This window comes from Lycium barbarum, chromosome 6, assembly GCF_019175385.1.
Source record: "Lycium barbarum isolate Lr01 chromosome 6, ASM1917538v2, whole genome shotgun sequence".
NCBI lineage: Eukaryota > Viridiplantae > Streptophyta > Magnoliopsida > Solanales > Solanaceae > Lycium > Lycium barbarum.
Window position 1 is genome coordinate 135,269,596 of NC_083342.1, and position 16,547 is coordinate 135,286,142.

Sequence of the window (16,547 nt, forward strand, 5' to 3'; positions counted from 1 at the left end):
TTTACTGAGCAGGAGTTTGAACCCAGAAACTTGGATATTTTCAGCTATTTTTTTAAGCGAAGGAAAAAAATTAAAGACAAGCCCCTTTGAAGGGTAATCCGTGCAAAAAAAATGTAAGGAAATATGAGATTCTTTAATAATATCTAAGCTCATTAGTTTACCTCATCTATCTGAATGATCAGTCTCAACTTAGAAGGAAGTACCGGTAATAGACAAAAAGCATCCATTCGAGCTCTATATTTTTGAATAAAATGTTTAGCCAATTCCATGCGTCTAACGAAAAAGTTCTACTATATATTTTTTCACAAACTTACAATACATTTCTTACAAGCATTAAAAGTACTTGGGGAAAAATCAAGTATTTTGTTCGATAGGATATACATATATATCGTTAGTGTCTTCTACTTATACAATTTGTATTTCCCAATCTTATACAAATTCTTAGAACTTTTATATTTTGAAAGTATGTTTAACCGTCATTATCAAAGTGAGTGTTAATGTTTTTGGAACATTTATTTCCCTTTTCACATTCTCATGTCTCTTAGGAGTCGTTTTCAGTTACCCTGAATTACAAAATAGACATTCTTTGTTTCTTTTTTCTTCTTTTTATATAAAACTTTTGTACACTTTTGTTATTCTCTAAAATTCAATATTGTTGAAGTGAAAAGTAAACCATAAAACTAACCTTCCTCTTGAGTCACTCCTGGGAAAGGCAGAGGGTATTTCACATGTAAGAGGTCATGTCTTTATACGTTCTGAAAAGTTATGTCAATAGGCAATTGCAAAATCATGTCATAACCCATAAGGTAAACTAAACATAATGAAAATGTAGCTAAAACTGAGTTCAAGAAACAAGATTAGCAAGTCTGGTAAACAGACAAATAGCAAGAATGGAAGAATTCCAGGTAAACAGGAAAGAATCAGACTAACCAAATCGGACTACCTATACTAATTCTTACAAGGACTTGTTAGTTCTACTCCTCTTTTTTTTTTTTTTTTTTTTTTTTTTTTTTTTTTTTTTTTTTTTTTTTTTTATACCTCTCTCTCGCTTGACCTGGGAGTTTCAATTGTATTCTCCCACATTCTGGGACATGTGACAACATATTAGGCTAGAAATGTATCAATCAAAACGAAGCTGATCGTTTCAAGACAGGTTTCAGCTGTTTGTCCTCCTCGAGTGAAATCATTCCCAAATGGGATGGGTCTTCAAGCATCATCTTTGCCACCAAATAACCAGAAATTGACCATGTTTGGTATTTACGAGCTTGCTTGCCAATGAATCGGCCAAGTTTTCCATCATAATATTCAGGCCACCCATCCTTGGACAACCGTTGTTCAGCAAGTTCAATGGCACGCCTTGCAATCTGAGGCCTCCCCGTCTTGATACATGCTGCTGTGAGGAGCCATAGAAGCACTGTAGCCAGAGACAGAATCAAATATGAGAGGACCCTACACAATCTTAGAGAGGATATAAGATTACAAAAGAAGTCATATGGCAAGTCTGAGATCTCTTTCTAATTTTTAAGCATTTGACCGTCATTAAGACCATCTAAAAGCTGAATCTGAATTGTAAAACGCAGCAACTTTTTGACAAGAGGACTGCTTGTTTTTGACAATGTAATGCTCAAGAAAGGCCATACAAGGAAAAACACAATAAGAAAATACTATACATGAACTGAGCAGCACATCAATGACAAGGAACTTTTTGTCAATAACTGTTTCTACAAAATTGAAGACCCAGTTTTAGGCAATTACAGTAGTGCTTGGGCTTCTTTTGTGAGGAACTAAAAGAGCAATTCAATATCCCAACCAAATTATACAGATCTTCAAATATAATTAAAATAACCTTCAAATAACAACTAAAAACATATTTCTATTCACTGAGATGATCATCACACTATTCTATTCAAAGTTGAATTAAGACTAAGGGACACCACAAGGTAAACGGGTACCTGGCCACGATCCCCCATTGTGGTAGCTCCATCTAGTGTTTTTTGGGTCACATCCTGTTACAATCCGCCACTCATGTCCCTCTATAGCCGGATAACAAACCTTCAAAGGCATCTCTCCAACCAATTCATGCCAACGTGACTCAATAAGATCCATGATCTTGGTTGCCTGTTCGGGGGTTGCTAAGCTTGATAAAATTGCAATACAGTTGCCCAAGCAGAACCAACGGAAATCCATGTTTGATGGACCAACATTTCCAAGGAAATAGCCACCAGAAACGGGCATGAAATCAAAAACCCATTCTGGAAGAGAATCAGGCATGACATTAAACTTGTTGACTGCTGTGTGGGAATATTCTTCAGTTTTATATCGGTATATGTCATTAAGTTGCTTTAAATCAAGCCAAAAGTAATTTCTCATGTGGTAACTCAACGCATGCAGTCTCTTCACAATGCGTTCTATGAACTCCTTCCCTTCAGCATCATGCTTGAGCAAAAGAAGAGCACATCTTAAAGCCATGAAGAATAGCGCCTGTATTTCTATGGGGTACCCATACACACCCTGATATGTTTGTTTACCACAAAGTAGTCAGTGAAACTGCAGGATGTAAGTGCATATTTCAGAAAATATAAAAAAGGGCGAGTTTCTTTAGTTGTAGCAAACATTTGCAGATTAAGCTATGCAGATGTAAAGGTTGATACGAAAAAGGGAGAGAGGTAAAGGGAGATCTGTATACAAGAAATGTTTAGGAAGATCCAGGAAAAGATAGCACTTGTATCTACAATATGACTAGATTAAGAGGCAAACAGAAAATTGATATTTATATGTGTGCTATGCAGAAATGTTCTAGGGACATTATCAATGTTGGTCAGTCAGTAGAGCTGAACGTAATTATTGGTAAATAATCTTTTGCGGAAGTGTATTCCTAATTGAATTAGCAGTTTAAGTTTGGAAGAAAGCTAACACCTCTGAGGCAAAAAAAGAAAAAATAATAATAACGTGGAAATTAAACTTCCGACTACTTTGATAAAATACAAGTGATGATCTGAGTATTCAGTTCCTCCAATTAGGTATCAATATTAAATTCTAGAAGCAGATAGTATTCTCAAACAACTTTCCACATGGTATTATTCATGGACATTCAACATCACCTTTTCACAGGACACAAACATGAGTTAGGGGTGAGATAATTATTCAAACAAATTACAGATGATGTTTGTCTCTTTTTGAGAAATTCATAGACATTTTAGGGAATGGGTAGTTTGGCCCGAGATATATGTGCAGGTATACAATGAAAATGATGTCATTCATGGATTTTATGACCACAAAAAGTAATACTCCGTATTTAATTCTTGAAAACATTTCCACCTAATCTCAACACCTCGTGCGACATGTAGAGATGTTCTACAGCTACGAGAGTCCTATCAGTTCGTGAAAAAAATTTATCAAGGCAAAAGAGCATATATTTGGATAATTGTAGTTGGTAGAATTCAGAATGAACATCCAATTCAGCTAAGAACTCCACAATATACAAGCAGCATATCTATAAACAGTGATGATACAAGACTTACGATTATGAGTTTGCAAGAATATGACAACCCTATCCGAAGGGAAACTAGAGTAATTTGGATTTACAACCTCCATAAAATTTGAGTATATCAAGCATTTTTTATTTTTTTTGTTGATAAGGATTTCACTATATCAAACATATGGAGACATACTGAGTATGTATATCATTTAAGAACAGTAAGAACAAGCATAAATAAGAAGGAACTCACCATTCTACGATCTATCATAGAGCAGCCGTCAGCACAAAGAAGAGTTGGAAATGTGTCAAACCCCTCTGAAAGACATAAACTGAGTATCAGGCGCATACCCTTCTGGCATTCTGGCATCTCAGACAGGGAGGTGTCCCCTGTAGACTTTGTGTATGCACGAAGTAATATAATCCACCAAAATCCAGAATCAATAGGAGCCACTCTTCCTATCGCACTCTCACCAAAATCTGCAATTAATGTCTCGGTATTTCTAACCGGATCATGAAGTACCTTGAAACTAGCTGGCATTACACCCTCTCCCAATTGGAATCGATCTATCTTTTTCTCCCACGATTGAAGACGAAGAGTTTTCAGGATGAAATTCTTTACTATTTCGGGTTCCCTGTTCATCAGAAAAGCCAGCGCACTTGGAACAAAGTCTCTAACAAACACCTGAAGTTAAAGATGACTATTAACAAACATCTTGATCATGAATAACAACCACTACAGAACTTCTGTATAACTACCTCCTCCAAGTACCATACATACAACAAAATGACTACCTTTTCTCATGCGTCTTTAGAAAGATTTATCAATTACAAGTAAGAGATATTCCAGACAAGTGTATTGACCAATGAACTTTGTAAGAATACAACTCAATTTCTCAGTGGATCAGACTTTATTTCAAGTCTTTTAACAGCATATAGGAAATAATCCTGTCCTGAAATTAGTGTATCTAGAAGATAGCTAAAGTGGAGATCCCAGTAAACCATGAATTTTGAGTCTGGGAAAACAGTGCCCCAAAACACATAATTGGCATTCAATTATATCCAGATATTAACCCTTTCAATTGAACAAAGGAAACTTTCATCATTACGAAAGGATAAAAGAAACTATAACTCATTAAGTGAATGCCTACAAAACAAGCTTAGAGGAATAAGATGGCATCTCTACTCTCCTCTGAATAGTGGATCTTCTTCCAATCACCATAATTTATAAAGAGCTTGACATTGTTGACCAACAAATTTTATTGTCTTGCAGTAGATGGTTATAAAAGGGCACTTCGTATTTGGACCAAAAAGCGTAAGAGAGCGATAGTACATGGTTCCCAACGTTAAAACTAATCTAGCCTGATTAACTATAATACATAATTCAATTATCCCATGCACAAGTATAAGCTGTTTTCTACTGTTACATAGCGCAAAAGTATTCAATCAAATCAACTACAGATAACTCTTAACAAGGTAATGGTAAATGTCAAATTATGAATTTAATGATTCACACTAAGCAAACATAAAATTCTTCCTCTGATCGCAACAAAGTTAACTAGTCAAAACAAATATGCACACACCATTGACCTTGCAACAATTAGTACAACATAAAAGGTTTTACCTGATCATAGTTAAGCTTTTCATCTGAATTATCTAGTGCAGCAATTGTCCCAACAGGCTGCCCACGAAAGTGCACCAACGTTCGCCTCAAAGCTTCCCAAGCCTCGGCAACCATAGGATGTGGCCCTTGCCCAAAAGGTGACCTGGGAGTAGTGAACCCCGATCTTTTTGATGGCGAAAATACACCATCAAAATGTTCCAAAGCGCGGAAGAAATTTTCAGCTCTAGAAGGGGGATGGGGAGAGAACCCTAGTTGAGTTTCAGTAAGGGACCTCTCATCATATGAGCCCTGCCTCTCAATATTCAAGTGTCTTGGCTTAGGTAACCTCGAGAAATCAATGTCTTCCAATTCAGCTACACTACAAAATGAGTCAATATTTCTTATACTACTACCATTGTTAGATACATCCCCCATATGTGTCGACATTCTTGAAGCCTCTAAGGATTTATAAGCTATTCAGAGGCTCAACAATCTGCATTAAAATGAGAACTCAGCAACATTCATACTGATAAAAGCTTGAAAGAGACTAAACAAGCCTAGAAAAGCAGTTTATACATTTTTTTCTTTGGCCACAAGCAACAACAAGAATTGCAGTAGAGGCGTTAACCCAATTAACTAAACCACAAACAAGTGCACCTTAGCTCCCGTTTGGCCATAGATTTTCAAAAAAAAATAAAAAAAAAAATTGAAAACATTGTTTGTTCATGAAATTTGATCAATTTTTGAAAATTTATCTTCAAAATATTTTCAAGTTCCAAAAACTAGGCCAAAACTTCAAAAAAAAAAATCCAAGTAAAATGCATGTCCAAACACAACTTCATAATAAACTCAATATATTCTTTCAAGTTTCAACAAACCTATGGCAAAAAGCTAGCTTAGATTCAACAATCAGGATTCTCTCTTTAATTTTTCAAATCCCCTGTAAATTTTATTCGTTCTTCTTTGGAACCACACAGGGGGAATTATGATATCATATGTATAAAAATCGATGAATCATGACCTATATAAAAATTTCAAACGGAGCCCAATCCAATGCATGCATGTACTAACAATAAGAAAGCAAGAAGACAAAACAACAACTAGTTCGGGTCGATCATATAAATTATTATCTCTATTATCGACTATCTATTTGAGCCCATTTTGACGAAGAAATCACACAAAAAATTAGACTTATGTTGATGAACGGGCATTTGCAATTACTTACACATTAATGATGGAAGAGAGAGTAATGGGGTTGTTGTGACGAATGGGAAGGTAGAAGGTTACTCACATATCAATGGATTGGTTCGTTGGTGTGGGTATTGTGCTACTACTTCATTTGCAATTGTGTACGTAACAATAGCTGTCACACACAGTCACGGAGAGTACGTGAAGTGCCAATATCTATAAACCCATCAATCAATCATTTATTGGCATTTGGATTTTTCATTCGTTTCGACCACCGCGTGTTAATTGCTTATTTGGTGTTTAATACTATTTCTAATGTGTATTAATGGGTTGGTTTTCGTCATGCAAATTTACACTTTATAATGAATATATTACTACTCAACTTTAATTAAGTATAACAAAAAATACAAAACTATTTTCTGTAATCAACAAGTCACTCAATAATCGACATATATTAATGTATTTAAATTTTTTTCAACTTGATAAGTCTAAAAGAGATGAGTTTGTCAACACCTATTGATACTTTCTCTGTCTCATTTTATGTGAAGGTGTTATTATTTGACTATTTGGGGAATCAAATATTTTTTTCTTTGACTACGACTTTTTCTAAAAAAAAAAAAAATCATTGGCTATGTTGACTTGTAGTACTTTTGTATAATTTTAAAATAAAATTTATTTTTTTAAAAAGTAAAGAATTTATATCCAAACATATAGTCAAAATTACTTCAAACACATTCACAGGGACATAGGGGTATATCTTTGAAGAGTACAAAAGTTCGAAAAATGTTATAGACCGATCAAATAGAAAAGAAGGAAATGGTATCTATTAACCAAATCTGGGATTACTTTTCAAGTAAACAATATAGGGACTAGGGATTTTTACTCCTATGTTTACTCACACATTAGAACATCTATTTGGATTACTTGCACTCTTTCGGAGGGGCCTCTTCTCGTTCCCATCCACATATATACTTTTTACAGTATGATAATCCAATTATTTAACTCGTAAGTAGCAACATCTATGAAAAATTCATTGTCATAGGTTCATCATCTTATTTTAAAAAACTTAAAAGGGGCACAAAGATAAATTAGTTTTCTAATAATGGTTTCCCGTGCTAGCTTACTTCACCAGGCCTATTCTATCAGGTATATATATATATATATATATATATATATATCCATTCACTAGATTGAGTATTAAATAACTCTGTCCATCAAAATCTAAACCGATAAAAAAAAAAACCTTTTTTTTTTTCTCTATTAAGATTCTAATTACCATGTACAGATTGACCTTTATGCTGCATTGTTGAATGCACAAAGACAACAAAACTAGCAGGTGACTGTTTTGCCTTTAGACTCTTGGAATCTATGTTGCTCGGATCTTTCAAATTATTGTCGCATCAATGTCAAATTCTTATAAAAGACATAGCTTTTGGAGAATCCAGCACAATCTGACGATATTTTTTAAGAGTCGGCAATATAATTTGGAATAACATTGCTCCTCAAACACAAATTCTACCAATCAGTTTACCTAACTAGAGGTCTAGAGATGTAGTTACACTACGATTTGGTAGGTTCAAAAAGTTAGTAAGTACTAAAATCTTTCAACGTACAATATTGTTCACGGGCTACAAATATGGTTTTTTATTGGTCTTACATATTCTGGTAGGGGGTCATGTACATAAAGAAAACAACAGAAATAGCCACTTTGTTACTTTGAAGATTATCCTTTCAAATTATCAATCACCCTTTGGATCTTGTGTTCCCCACTCGAGCAGATCAGTACATGACATATAGAGCTACTAATTTCGAGTCCGGAGCCAAAATGGCATATTTTTACAGCAATTAGACCAAAATAGGCTGTCTTTTTTTTTTTATACCCAAATGGGTATTTCGTTGATCATTCAACGAAATACCCCAGTTACTGTTCATAGCAGCAACTCTTTTTTTTTTTTTTTTTTTTTTTTTTTGCTATTTCGTGGATTGTTCCACGAAATAGCTTTTTTTTAAAAAAATTTTTGCATTTCGTGGAACAATCCACGAAATAGCTTTTTTTTTTTTTTTTAATTTCGTGAAAAAAATGATTTTGTTTTTTACATATCATGACACAATCCACGAAATAGATGTTTTTTTTATTATATTTCGTGAATAAAAAAAGAAATAGGAAATTATAATTTTTTTTTTGTTTTTGCATTTCGTGTATTAAAAAACGAAATAGGAAAATAAAAAATATATATATATATATATATATATTTCATTCATGTACCAATGAAATAGGATGAATATATATATATATTTTTGTGTTTCATTTATAAAAACATTTATATATTCACGAAATAAAAAAAAATCTTATTTCGTTTTTTAATAAACGAAAAAAAAAATAGTTGTAAAGTCAAGACATAACTTTATTTTAAATATAAATATAATTCTAAAAAATATAGGGAGAAAAACTAGTTGTAAAGTCGTCAAACTTTAGATGGTCATAACTTTGTGCTCGGACATCCGATTTACGCGATTTTTTTTTTTGATTTTGGGTATTTTTCCGAGATCTATGCACACAAACGGCCATAAGGCGGTTTGGCCGAGCCGATTTTTAAAAAAACGCCTTTTATCACATTCAATTTCAAATTTTCCCCAAATTGGCATGAAATTTTCAGTTTTATTTACTTATAAGATGATGATACGCAATATATTTCAACGTAAAAATCCAGGGATAATGTATCTGTGAATGTCAATTTCACTTCTGCGGTTTCAATTTTTGAAAATAAAGCTGACTAATTTTCTCGATATATAAAGTTAACTAAAATAACCTTACAGTTAAACACTAAGTTTTTTGAAAAATATATTTTAAAAAATGGCTTTTAATCAATTTGGAATATATATATATATATATATATATATAAGATCAATTTCAAAAATATATAAAAAAACTATTTTTTTTTATATTTCGTGGATTGTTCCACGAAATGCAAAATAAAAAATAAAAAAAAACAGTTTTAAATTAAAAAATAAAACAGTTTCGTTAATATAAATAAAACTGTTTTTTTTTTTTTTTTTGCATTTCGTGGAACAATCCACGAAATATGTTTTTTTTTTATTTTTTATTTTGCATTTCGTGGAACAATCCACGAAATATTTCATTACATGAATGAAATATATATATATATATTCCTATTTCATTTTTATATAAACGAAATGAAAATAAAATTATTTTCCTATTTCGTTTTTTAATACACGAAATGCAAAATATATATATATATATGTATATAATTTCCTATTTCGTTTTTTTATTCACTAAATACAAAAAAAAAAAAAAAACTTATTTCGTTCATTAGATTACGAAATGCAAAAAAAAATAAAAAAAACAAATCAATTTCCTTCATTAATACACGATATAATATATATATATATTTTCCAATTTCCTTTTTATACGAACGAAATTAGAAAAAAATTTATCCTATTTCGTTTTTTAATACACGAAATGCAAAAACAAAAAAAAAATTATAATTTCCTATTTCTTTTTTTATTCACGAAATAAAATAAAAAAACATCTATTTCGTGGATTGTGTCATGATATGTAAAAAAAAAATCTTTTTTTTCACGAAATTAAAAAAAAAAAAAAAAAAAAAAAAAAAAAACTATTTCGTGGATTGTTCCACGAAATGCAAAAAAAATTTAAAAAAAAAAAAAAAGTTGCTGCTATGAACAGTAACTGGGGTATTTCGTTGAATGATCAACGAAATACCCATTTGGGTATAAAAAAAAAAAGACAGCCTATTTTGGTCTAATTGCTGTAAAAATATGCCATTTTGGCTCCGGACTCTACTAATTTCCATCCTCCCAAAATTAAGAAACATATTGTTCTGTTGCTTACATTATTGGTTACTATACTATATATTGTTCTGCCTGGAGCCATGTGAAGGGTTTCTCAGTTCATGTTTGATTATTTAAGACTGCTTTGATCATTGAAGGATCCACGATTAAGTTAGTAAATCCAATGATATATAGTGTACAATAAATCTCGAAGGATGCTTCAACTACAGTCAAATCTCTCTATAATAACAGCGTTTATTCGAAAATTTCATGGCTGCTATAGTGAGGTGATTTATGCATGTATATTGGCATTTGATGTTTAGATCTCATTTAGCTGTTATAAACAAAACTACGCAAACATTTTTTTTTTTTTGCACATTTTATATTATGTATAAACGAAAGCAATATACTTGTAATTTAGAATCTCAATTGATTTTCATATCTCATTAATTAAAAATTGAAAAGAAAATAAATTCATAACTAGTTGTACCAATACCAATAAAGAATTAAAATCTAAGGAACATATGCATTTAAAATTAATTGAGAATTTAAATATTTCAAGTTTGACGTAAGAATTCTACAATTGTAGGTAGTTTCGTAAATTTCAGTCCCTTAGTGATAAAAAAACGCTTGAATTGATAAAGAATTTTGTCCAAACTTTCAACAAAAGAGAATTCAATAACTTTCTCTTGAAAGTTGTCTAAGAGCTTAACAGTTGGCTCTTCTATCTGACTCAAGTAACAATTGACTCTTAACATTAGCTTTTTTATTTTTATACATAATTACGAAATATTATTACACACTATTTGAGTATGGTTGTTATAGAAAGGTGATTTTATAAAGAGTGTACCGCTATAATGAATGTCATTGCTGTTATAGGTAGAATTATGTTATAGAGAAGTAACATTTAACATTAAAAATCAGTTCCGGAGAAAATCAGGCCGTTTTAGTGAAATGTTGTTATAACGAATGACAATTATAGAGAGGTTTGACTGTACTCCCTATCTCTTTCTGTTCCTTTATACTTGTCTGTTACACTCCCTTCGGATAAAAAAAAAAAGTTCTTTTTTTTTGGTCGGATTGGCCTTCATTTGGGGTGGTCTTTAATTTTTGTCCTTCAAATTGGTGGTCTTTAAGTTTTGCCTTTCAGGCCTTAAGACAGAATTTGCATGGGCAGAATTATGTCTTGCGAAATTCTGCCTTAAGGCAGAATTTTCAGAGGGAAAAAATTAAAGACCTCTAATTTGTGGGGCAAAAATTAAAGACCACCCCTAGCGAAGGACAATCTTGCAAATTGCCCAAAAAAGTTTCCACTTAGCCTTTTTTCTTGTGTAAAAAAGAGTGTTCACTTATAAAATCAAAAAAGAATTATCCTTATTTTTAAAAATTTACCCCTATTAAGTGTTATATGCTCAATTCCAATACATATTTAATTAGGAGCAGTTTAGTCAAATTATTTATTTTTGTCTAGGAGTTAGTATTTTCTTAAGGGGTGTGCAAATGACTAAGTGAACATTTTTTTTAATCCGAAAAGAGTACTAACTATGGATTTTCCTTTTAACTTGTTCAGAGATTTATTAGTATTTCCTTTCAATATTACCCCAATCAATAAGTTAACTAACTACACAGAGGCTAGTAGTAAAACTTAGATTTCCAAAAAATAATAAATAAGGTTAGTTTACCAAAATAAACCCTTGATAAATAGAGTGCTTTCTTCAAGAAAGTATCAAGTCAATATGGATCAAATAAAAACGAATTTGGGGGGAGGGAGGGTGGGGGGGGGGGGGGGGTGGAAGGAGGTTATTAGGTAGTTTGAGTCAAAGCATTAATTAAATAAGAAAGTCAAAGCTTTAATCCTTTTTGCAAAATTGAACCTTGTGTTGGAAGAGGAAAAGACTTTTTAATTTTTGTGGTACATTAATTATATTAAATCATGAATTAATGTACTCTATTAATCTTAAGATACATGTATTCCTAGAAAAATTGAAAAGAACTGAATGTACCACCTTGAAGTGAGGTGCCACAGTTTGGGCCTTAGAGTCTTTGTGTTAGTACATTTTTTTTGTGCGGAATGACCTTCAAAGGCATTCGTCTTTAATTTTTGTCCCTCAAATTGTTTGTCTTTAATTTTTATCCTTCGCCTAAAATTTATGAGTTTCGGATTCGAACATCGCTCAGTCAAAAATTAAAAATAAATTCGCAAGGCAGAGTTTCGGACTCGCCAGGCAGAGTTATGGATTCAAAAGGTAGAGTTTGAACCTTAGAAGGCATAGTTTGGTTAAAAGTCTGCCTTAGGGCCTAATTTTTACCTGAATAGGCCTTTGCCTTAAAGCCTAACTTTTACCCAAATAAGCCTAATTTTGTTACAAACCTTTGCCTTGGAATTTTTTTTTTTACTGAGCCGGAGTTCGAACTCAAAACCTCGGGGTATTAAGCGAGGGGTAAAAATTAAAGACCAACAATTTGAGGGCCAAAAATTAAAGACCAGTGCCTTTGAAGGATAATCGTGCAAATGACCCGTGTTAGTATTGGGTTCTGGTATCACTTTTATCATGTTTGAGATGATATCATAGTATTGGGTTCTTTTGTATCTTTTTCATCGGCTTTTACTATTCAAAACTTGAACAATTGGATAAAAACTTAATCCACACATAGATTAGTAAACTCTTACACACATTTTACACACATTCTCTCTGTTTTCTTAAATTGCTTCTCAAGTTTTGCTGCTTTCCCCAAATTTTGAAGTAAAGTAGCTAAAGTTCACAATGGTTGTCTCCTCTAATGATTAAGATATTATTCTCATTAACTTTATGGATATCACTTGTGCTTACTGAAATTAGAGCATCTAGAAAGCATATTTGCTCTTTGCACTTTGGTTCAAAATATGACTAGCCGATTCCTCATTTAATTGCTTAATTTATTAGGATGACATGTGATATTCTTGAGCAACCGACATTTGTTCTTGATTAGTGTTTTCACAATTGATCATCGCACTTGGTTATTGATCAGAGGCTCGTGCCAGTTGCGACTTTCTACGGAAAATATTGTCCGTAGGAAAAAAAAAATAGAACTCAAATATAAAGACATATGTGGTTAAAAAAAAAAACACATATGTGGTTACTAAAATGGGGAAAATGAAAATAATTTTTATTCTATTGCTATAGAACTTTGCTTTTCAGCTGCAGTAGCTGGATCATTTGTAGATATCAAAGTTGAAGTTTGTGACAAAATAAAAGAGAGAGCGAGCGAGAGAGTAAAAAGCAATGTCCTTTGCAAAACATTTGGCATCTCCTAAAGTAGAAGTTATCCGAAATTTCCTGAAAGTTAACGAAGTTTTCACTTGTCAGATGTAACTAAGAGCCCGTTTGGTCAAACTAGTTTATAAATCATTTTTAATTTATTTGAGTGTTTGATAAAATAAAAAACAGTTTAAATTAAATTAAAAAATACTTAAAATAAGTTAAAATTAAGAAGTTGCTGAACCCCAACTTTTTTTTGACTTAAAAGTCATTTTAGTTTGATCAACAACTTTACTTTTTTATCGTTTATATTTTCTGTTAATTTCAATACTACTCTTACTTCTAAAAATTCTTTAAGCACTTTTATCCAAACATGTAACTACTTATTTATAAAATAATTTTAAGCACTTAAAAAGTACTTTAAGCATTTTAAGCATAAAACAGTTACATATTTGGATAAAAGCAGTCACTTTTTTTTCAGCTAATCCAAACGGGCTCTAAAGATAATGTCATTTTTTAACCATAGGACAATAAGTATAATTTCATCTTTAATTAAAGATTTTGAGTTTGAGCTTTCAAAATAGTTTCAAAGTTCCTCTGATAGGAAGTTTTTTATATTTCAAAGTGAATTTTCTGGGTCGAGTCAGAATTACTCAAACCCCAAATCGAATATCAAACACCCCACATGAAAAACCAAAAAAAGTAGTATCATTTTTGTAAAATAGTCAAATAGAGTGAGAATCCAACGGCTAAAAACTAAAGGCTATTGTGAGATAGTGAAATACCCTTTTATATCTTTAATGAGTAGTCTCGAGTTTAAACCCTCAAAATAAAATCTCAACTGATAATGATCAGACTAAAGATGAAAAAACCAAATAAAAAAAGTCATTTTCGTGAAATAGTCAAAACAAGTGAGTATCCAACGGCTATCAATACATCTTCAAATCAGTGAGTGACAAGTATCACCCACATAGCTTTTAGCTTTAGCCTTTGCTATAAATTAGGTGAGCCTTACACTCTCATAATCAACCACTCTCTTAAACTTGTCCAAATTCTAAATTTCAAAAAAAAAAAAAAAAAACTATCCCCTTAACTAAAAGATATTCATGTACTACCAAAGAAGAAACACAGCCTCCTCAATCTTGGAGGGTTTTTCGCTAAATCCTTTACCATATCCAGTCTTATTAATTCTAGCTGTAATTTTCTTATTTCTTGGTATACAATGGTTTGTTTCATATGAAGAAGTGATGGAAGCTACTGAAGAAAGTTTTGGTTGGATACTTTTGGCTGTGCCACTTGTCCTTTTATTTGTCGTCCGATGGTTGTCCACCATGGACACACCGGAGTGGTGTTCCGGCGGGTCACCTTGGGATCGACGGCGGAGGATGTATCAAATGCCATCTGAAGGAAGCTCACCTTGGGGAGTGGCTGCTTTGATTGTATTGTTACTAGTTTTGTTGCAGTATCAGTCTTCTTTTCTTGATATGTGGTTTATATAGAGTAGTTGTTTTTATTATTACATGAGGAATTACTAATATTAATGTGTTGATTAAGTGTGTATATATGTAACTACTGATTGTAATTCAACTTCTACGAGGAAAAATAGAAATATTACATGTGGTTTATATAGAGTAGTTGTTTTTATTATTACATGAGGAATTACTAATATGTATGTGTTGATTAAGGCGTGTATATATGTAACTACTGATTGTAATTCAACTTCTACCAGGAAAAATAGAAATATGTTGAACCATATTTTCGTTTGCATCAGATCAAGATTCAGTCCACTAAAGTGATTTTCATGGATCAAGAATAATTCAGTAATTTGAGGGGGTGTTTGGTAAAGATGAAAAATGTTTGTCAAACAAATAGTAGTAAGTCATTTTCTTGGTATGTGGTTCTTATAGGTAGTTGTTATTATTATTACTAGAGGAATTTTGTATTTAAGGTCTTGTTAATAAAGTATGTATATATATGTAACTACTGATTGTAATCCAGCTTCCACTAAGAAAAAATAGAATTGACCTTAATTTCGTTTGGATCAGATCAAGATTCAGTCCACTATAGTGATATTCCTGGATCAAGAATAATTCAGTAATTTGAGGGTGTGTTTGGTAAGATAAAAATAATTGTCAAAAAATAAGTCATTTTTGGATGACAATGACTTCCCTTCATTTTCCCTTACTATTATTTCAACTCTCAACTTTATTTTATGTTTTAACCAATTTTTTAGATTTTATTTATCAATTTTTAATACTACTATATTTTTATTTAACAATTCCATATTCAGAATCCACTATAGTTTGACTTCATATTTTAGTGCATAAGGTGTATTTAAAGGAAAGTGCTCCTTAATAGAAATTCTTTTTTTAGGGGTCGAACCCCATACCTCAATCTGGTTTGCTAATATCATTATTCTAGACTAACACTCTCTAGTTTCTTAATATTATAACCATTTTATAGTTTTTCACTCTTCAACTAAAACATTTTATAAAAAATGACCTTCAATATAGGACCAAGTACGTTCTGAGTTCCTAAGAAAAAGTATAAATGAAGTCATTTGGTGGAATGTGCTCGAACTAAATGTTGATCGTAATTTGGGGGAATGTGCTAGAACTATAGGTTGATTGTACTTTGGTGGAGTGTACTAAGGTAAAGGTGAGGTTAGGTTGATTACCCTACTTTTTCATTTATCACTTGATTGGTTTGTTAGTGTTGTTTAGAATGGGCCATCAATCATGATGGCAGGGTAGAGATAAAAGATAGAAAGATTGGTATATTACGATTAAAACCCCACAATAGAGAGATTATCACTTGTGGTGGTTACTTCTCCTTTATTTTGTGTAGTCTCTTTAAGCTTTATATTTATTAAGGATTTATGAACTACTAGCACAAAAAGTAAAATTGTCACTCGATTCAAATTTCAAGTAAAAATTGATGAGTAGTTGAGTCACGCCAATCGCCATTCTCTTCTCCAGAAATAAATCGGTTAATATTTCATAAAAGACCTCAATGTTTCTGAAGGATAAGGAATTATAATCTTCTTCCAAAGCCCTTTAAGAAATTTAAGGTTAAAATTGAGACTAAAATTTTATCCCGCTTTATCAATCAAAAATAGTTTTATATTACACCTTGTATATCTTGTTTTTAATCCAATAAATCAAACATCTACCAAGTATATCCACTAAATAATCAGCGGGTAATTAAAGTGAAAAATGGATTCAGTTAG

At 31.9% G+C, this 16,547-nt stretch overlaps 2 protein-coding genes across 3 annotated transcripts; one reads left to right on the forward strand and one right to left on the reverse strand.

The window, feature by feature from the left end:
• Window positions 1-792: 792 nt before the first annotated feature.
• LOC132599284 (probable alkaline/neutral invertase B) lies at window positions 793-6,486 on the reverse strand. 2 transcript variants are annotated; one of them, XM_060312587.1, is made up of 5 exons: window positions 6,370-6,486; window positions 5,100-5,571; window positions 3,729-4,160; window positions 1,953-2,511; window positions 793-1,414 (listed from the first exon to the last, which is right to left on the reverse strand). In XM_060312587.1, the coding sequence occupies exons 2-5, from the start codon at window positions 5,523-5,525 to the stop codon at window positions 1,125-1,127; spliced, it is 1,707 nt and encodes a 568-aa protein (XP_060168570.1). In that variant the 5' UTR covers window positions 5,526-5,571; window positions 6,370-6,486; the 3' UTR covers window positions 793-1,124. The 2 variants fall into 2 exon arrangements, with proteins under 2 accessions (XP_060168570.1, XP_060168569.1); XM_060312586.1 differs by having other exon boundaries at window positions 6,304-6,450.
• Window positions 6,487-14,334: 7,848 nt separating this feature from the next.
• Window positions 14,335-15,085, forward strand: LOC132600275 (uncharacterized). The gene has a single exon (XM_060313347.1). It carries the CDS (start codon window positions 14,425-14,427, stop codon window positions 14,815-14,817), a length of 393 nt encoding a protein of 130 aa, XP_060169330.1. The 5' UTR covers window positions 14,335-14,424; the 3' UTR covers window positions 14,818-15,085.
• The last annotated feature ends 1,462 nt before the right edge of the window (window positions 15,086-16,547 follow it).

Bases quoted from the DNA above. Each gene is read 5' to 3' on its own strand.
- LOC132599284 (XM_060312587.1), bottom strand. From the start codon at position 5,525: ATGTCGACACATATGGGGGATGTATCTAACAATGGTAGTAGTATAAGA. The intron at 4,161-5,099 runs GTAAAACCTTTT...CTTTAACTTCAG, and splicing joins AAAAGCTTAACTATGATCAG to GTGTTTGTTAGAGACTTTGT. The intron at 1,415-1,952 runs GTACCCGTTTAC...CTCTGGCTACAG, and splicing joins CAATGGGGGATCGTGGCCAG to TGCTTCTATGGCTCCTCACA.
- LOC132600275 (XM_060313347.1), top strand. From the start codon at position 14,425: ATGTACTACCAAAGAAGAAACACAGCCTCCTCAATCTTGGAGGGTTTT.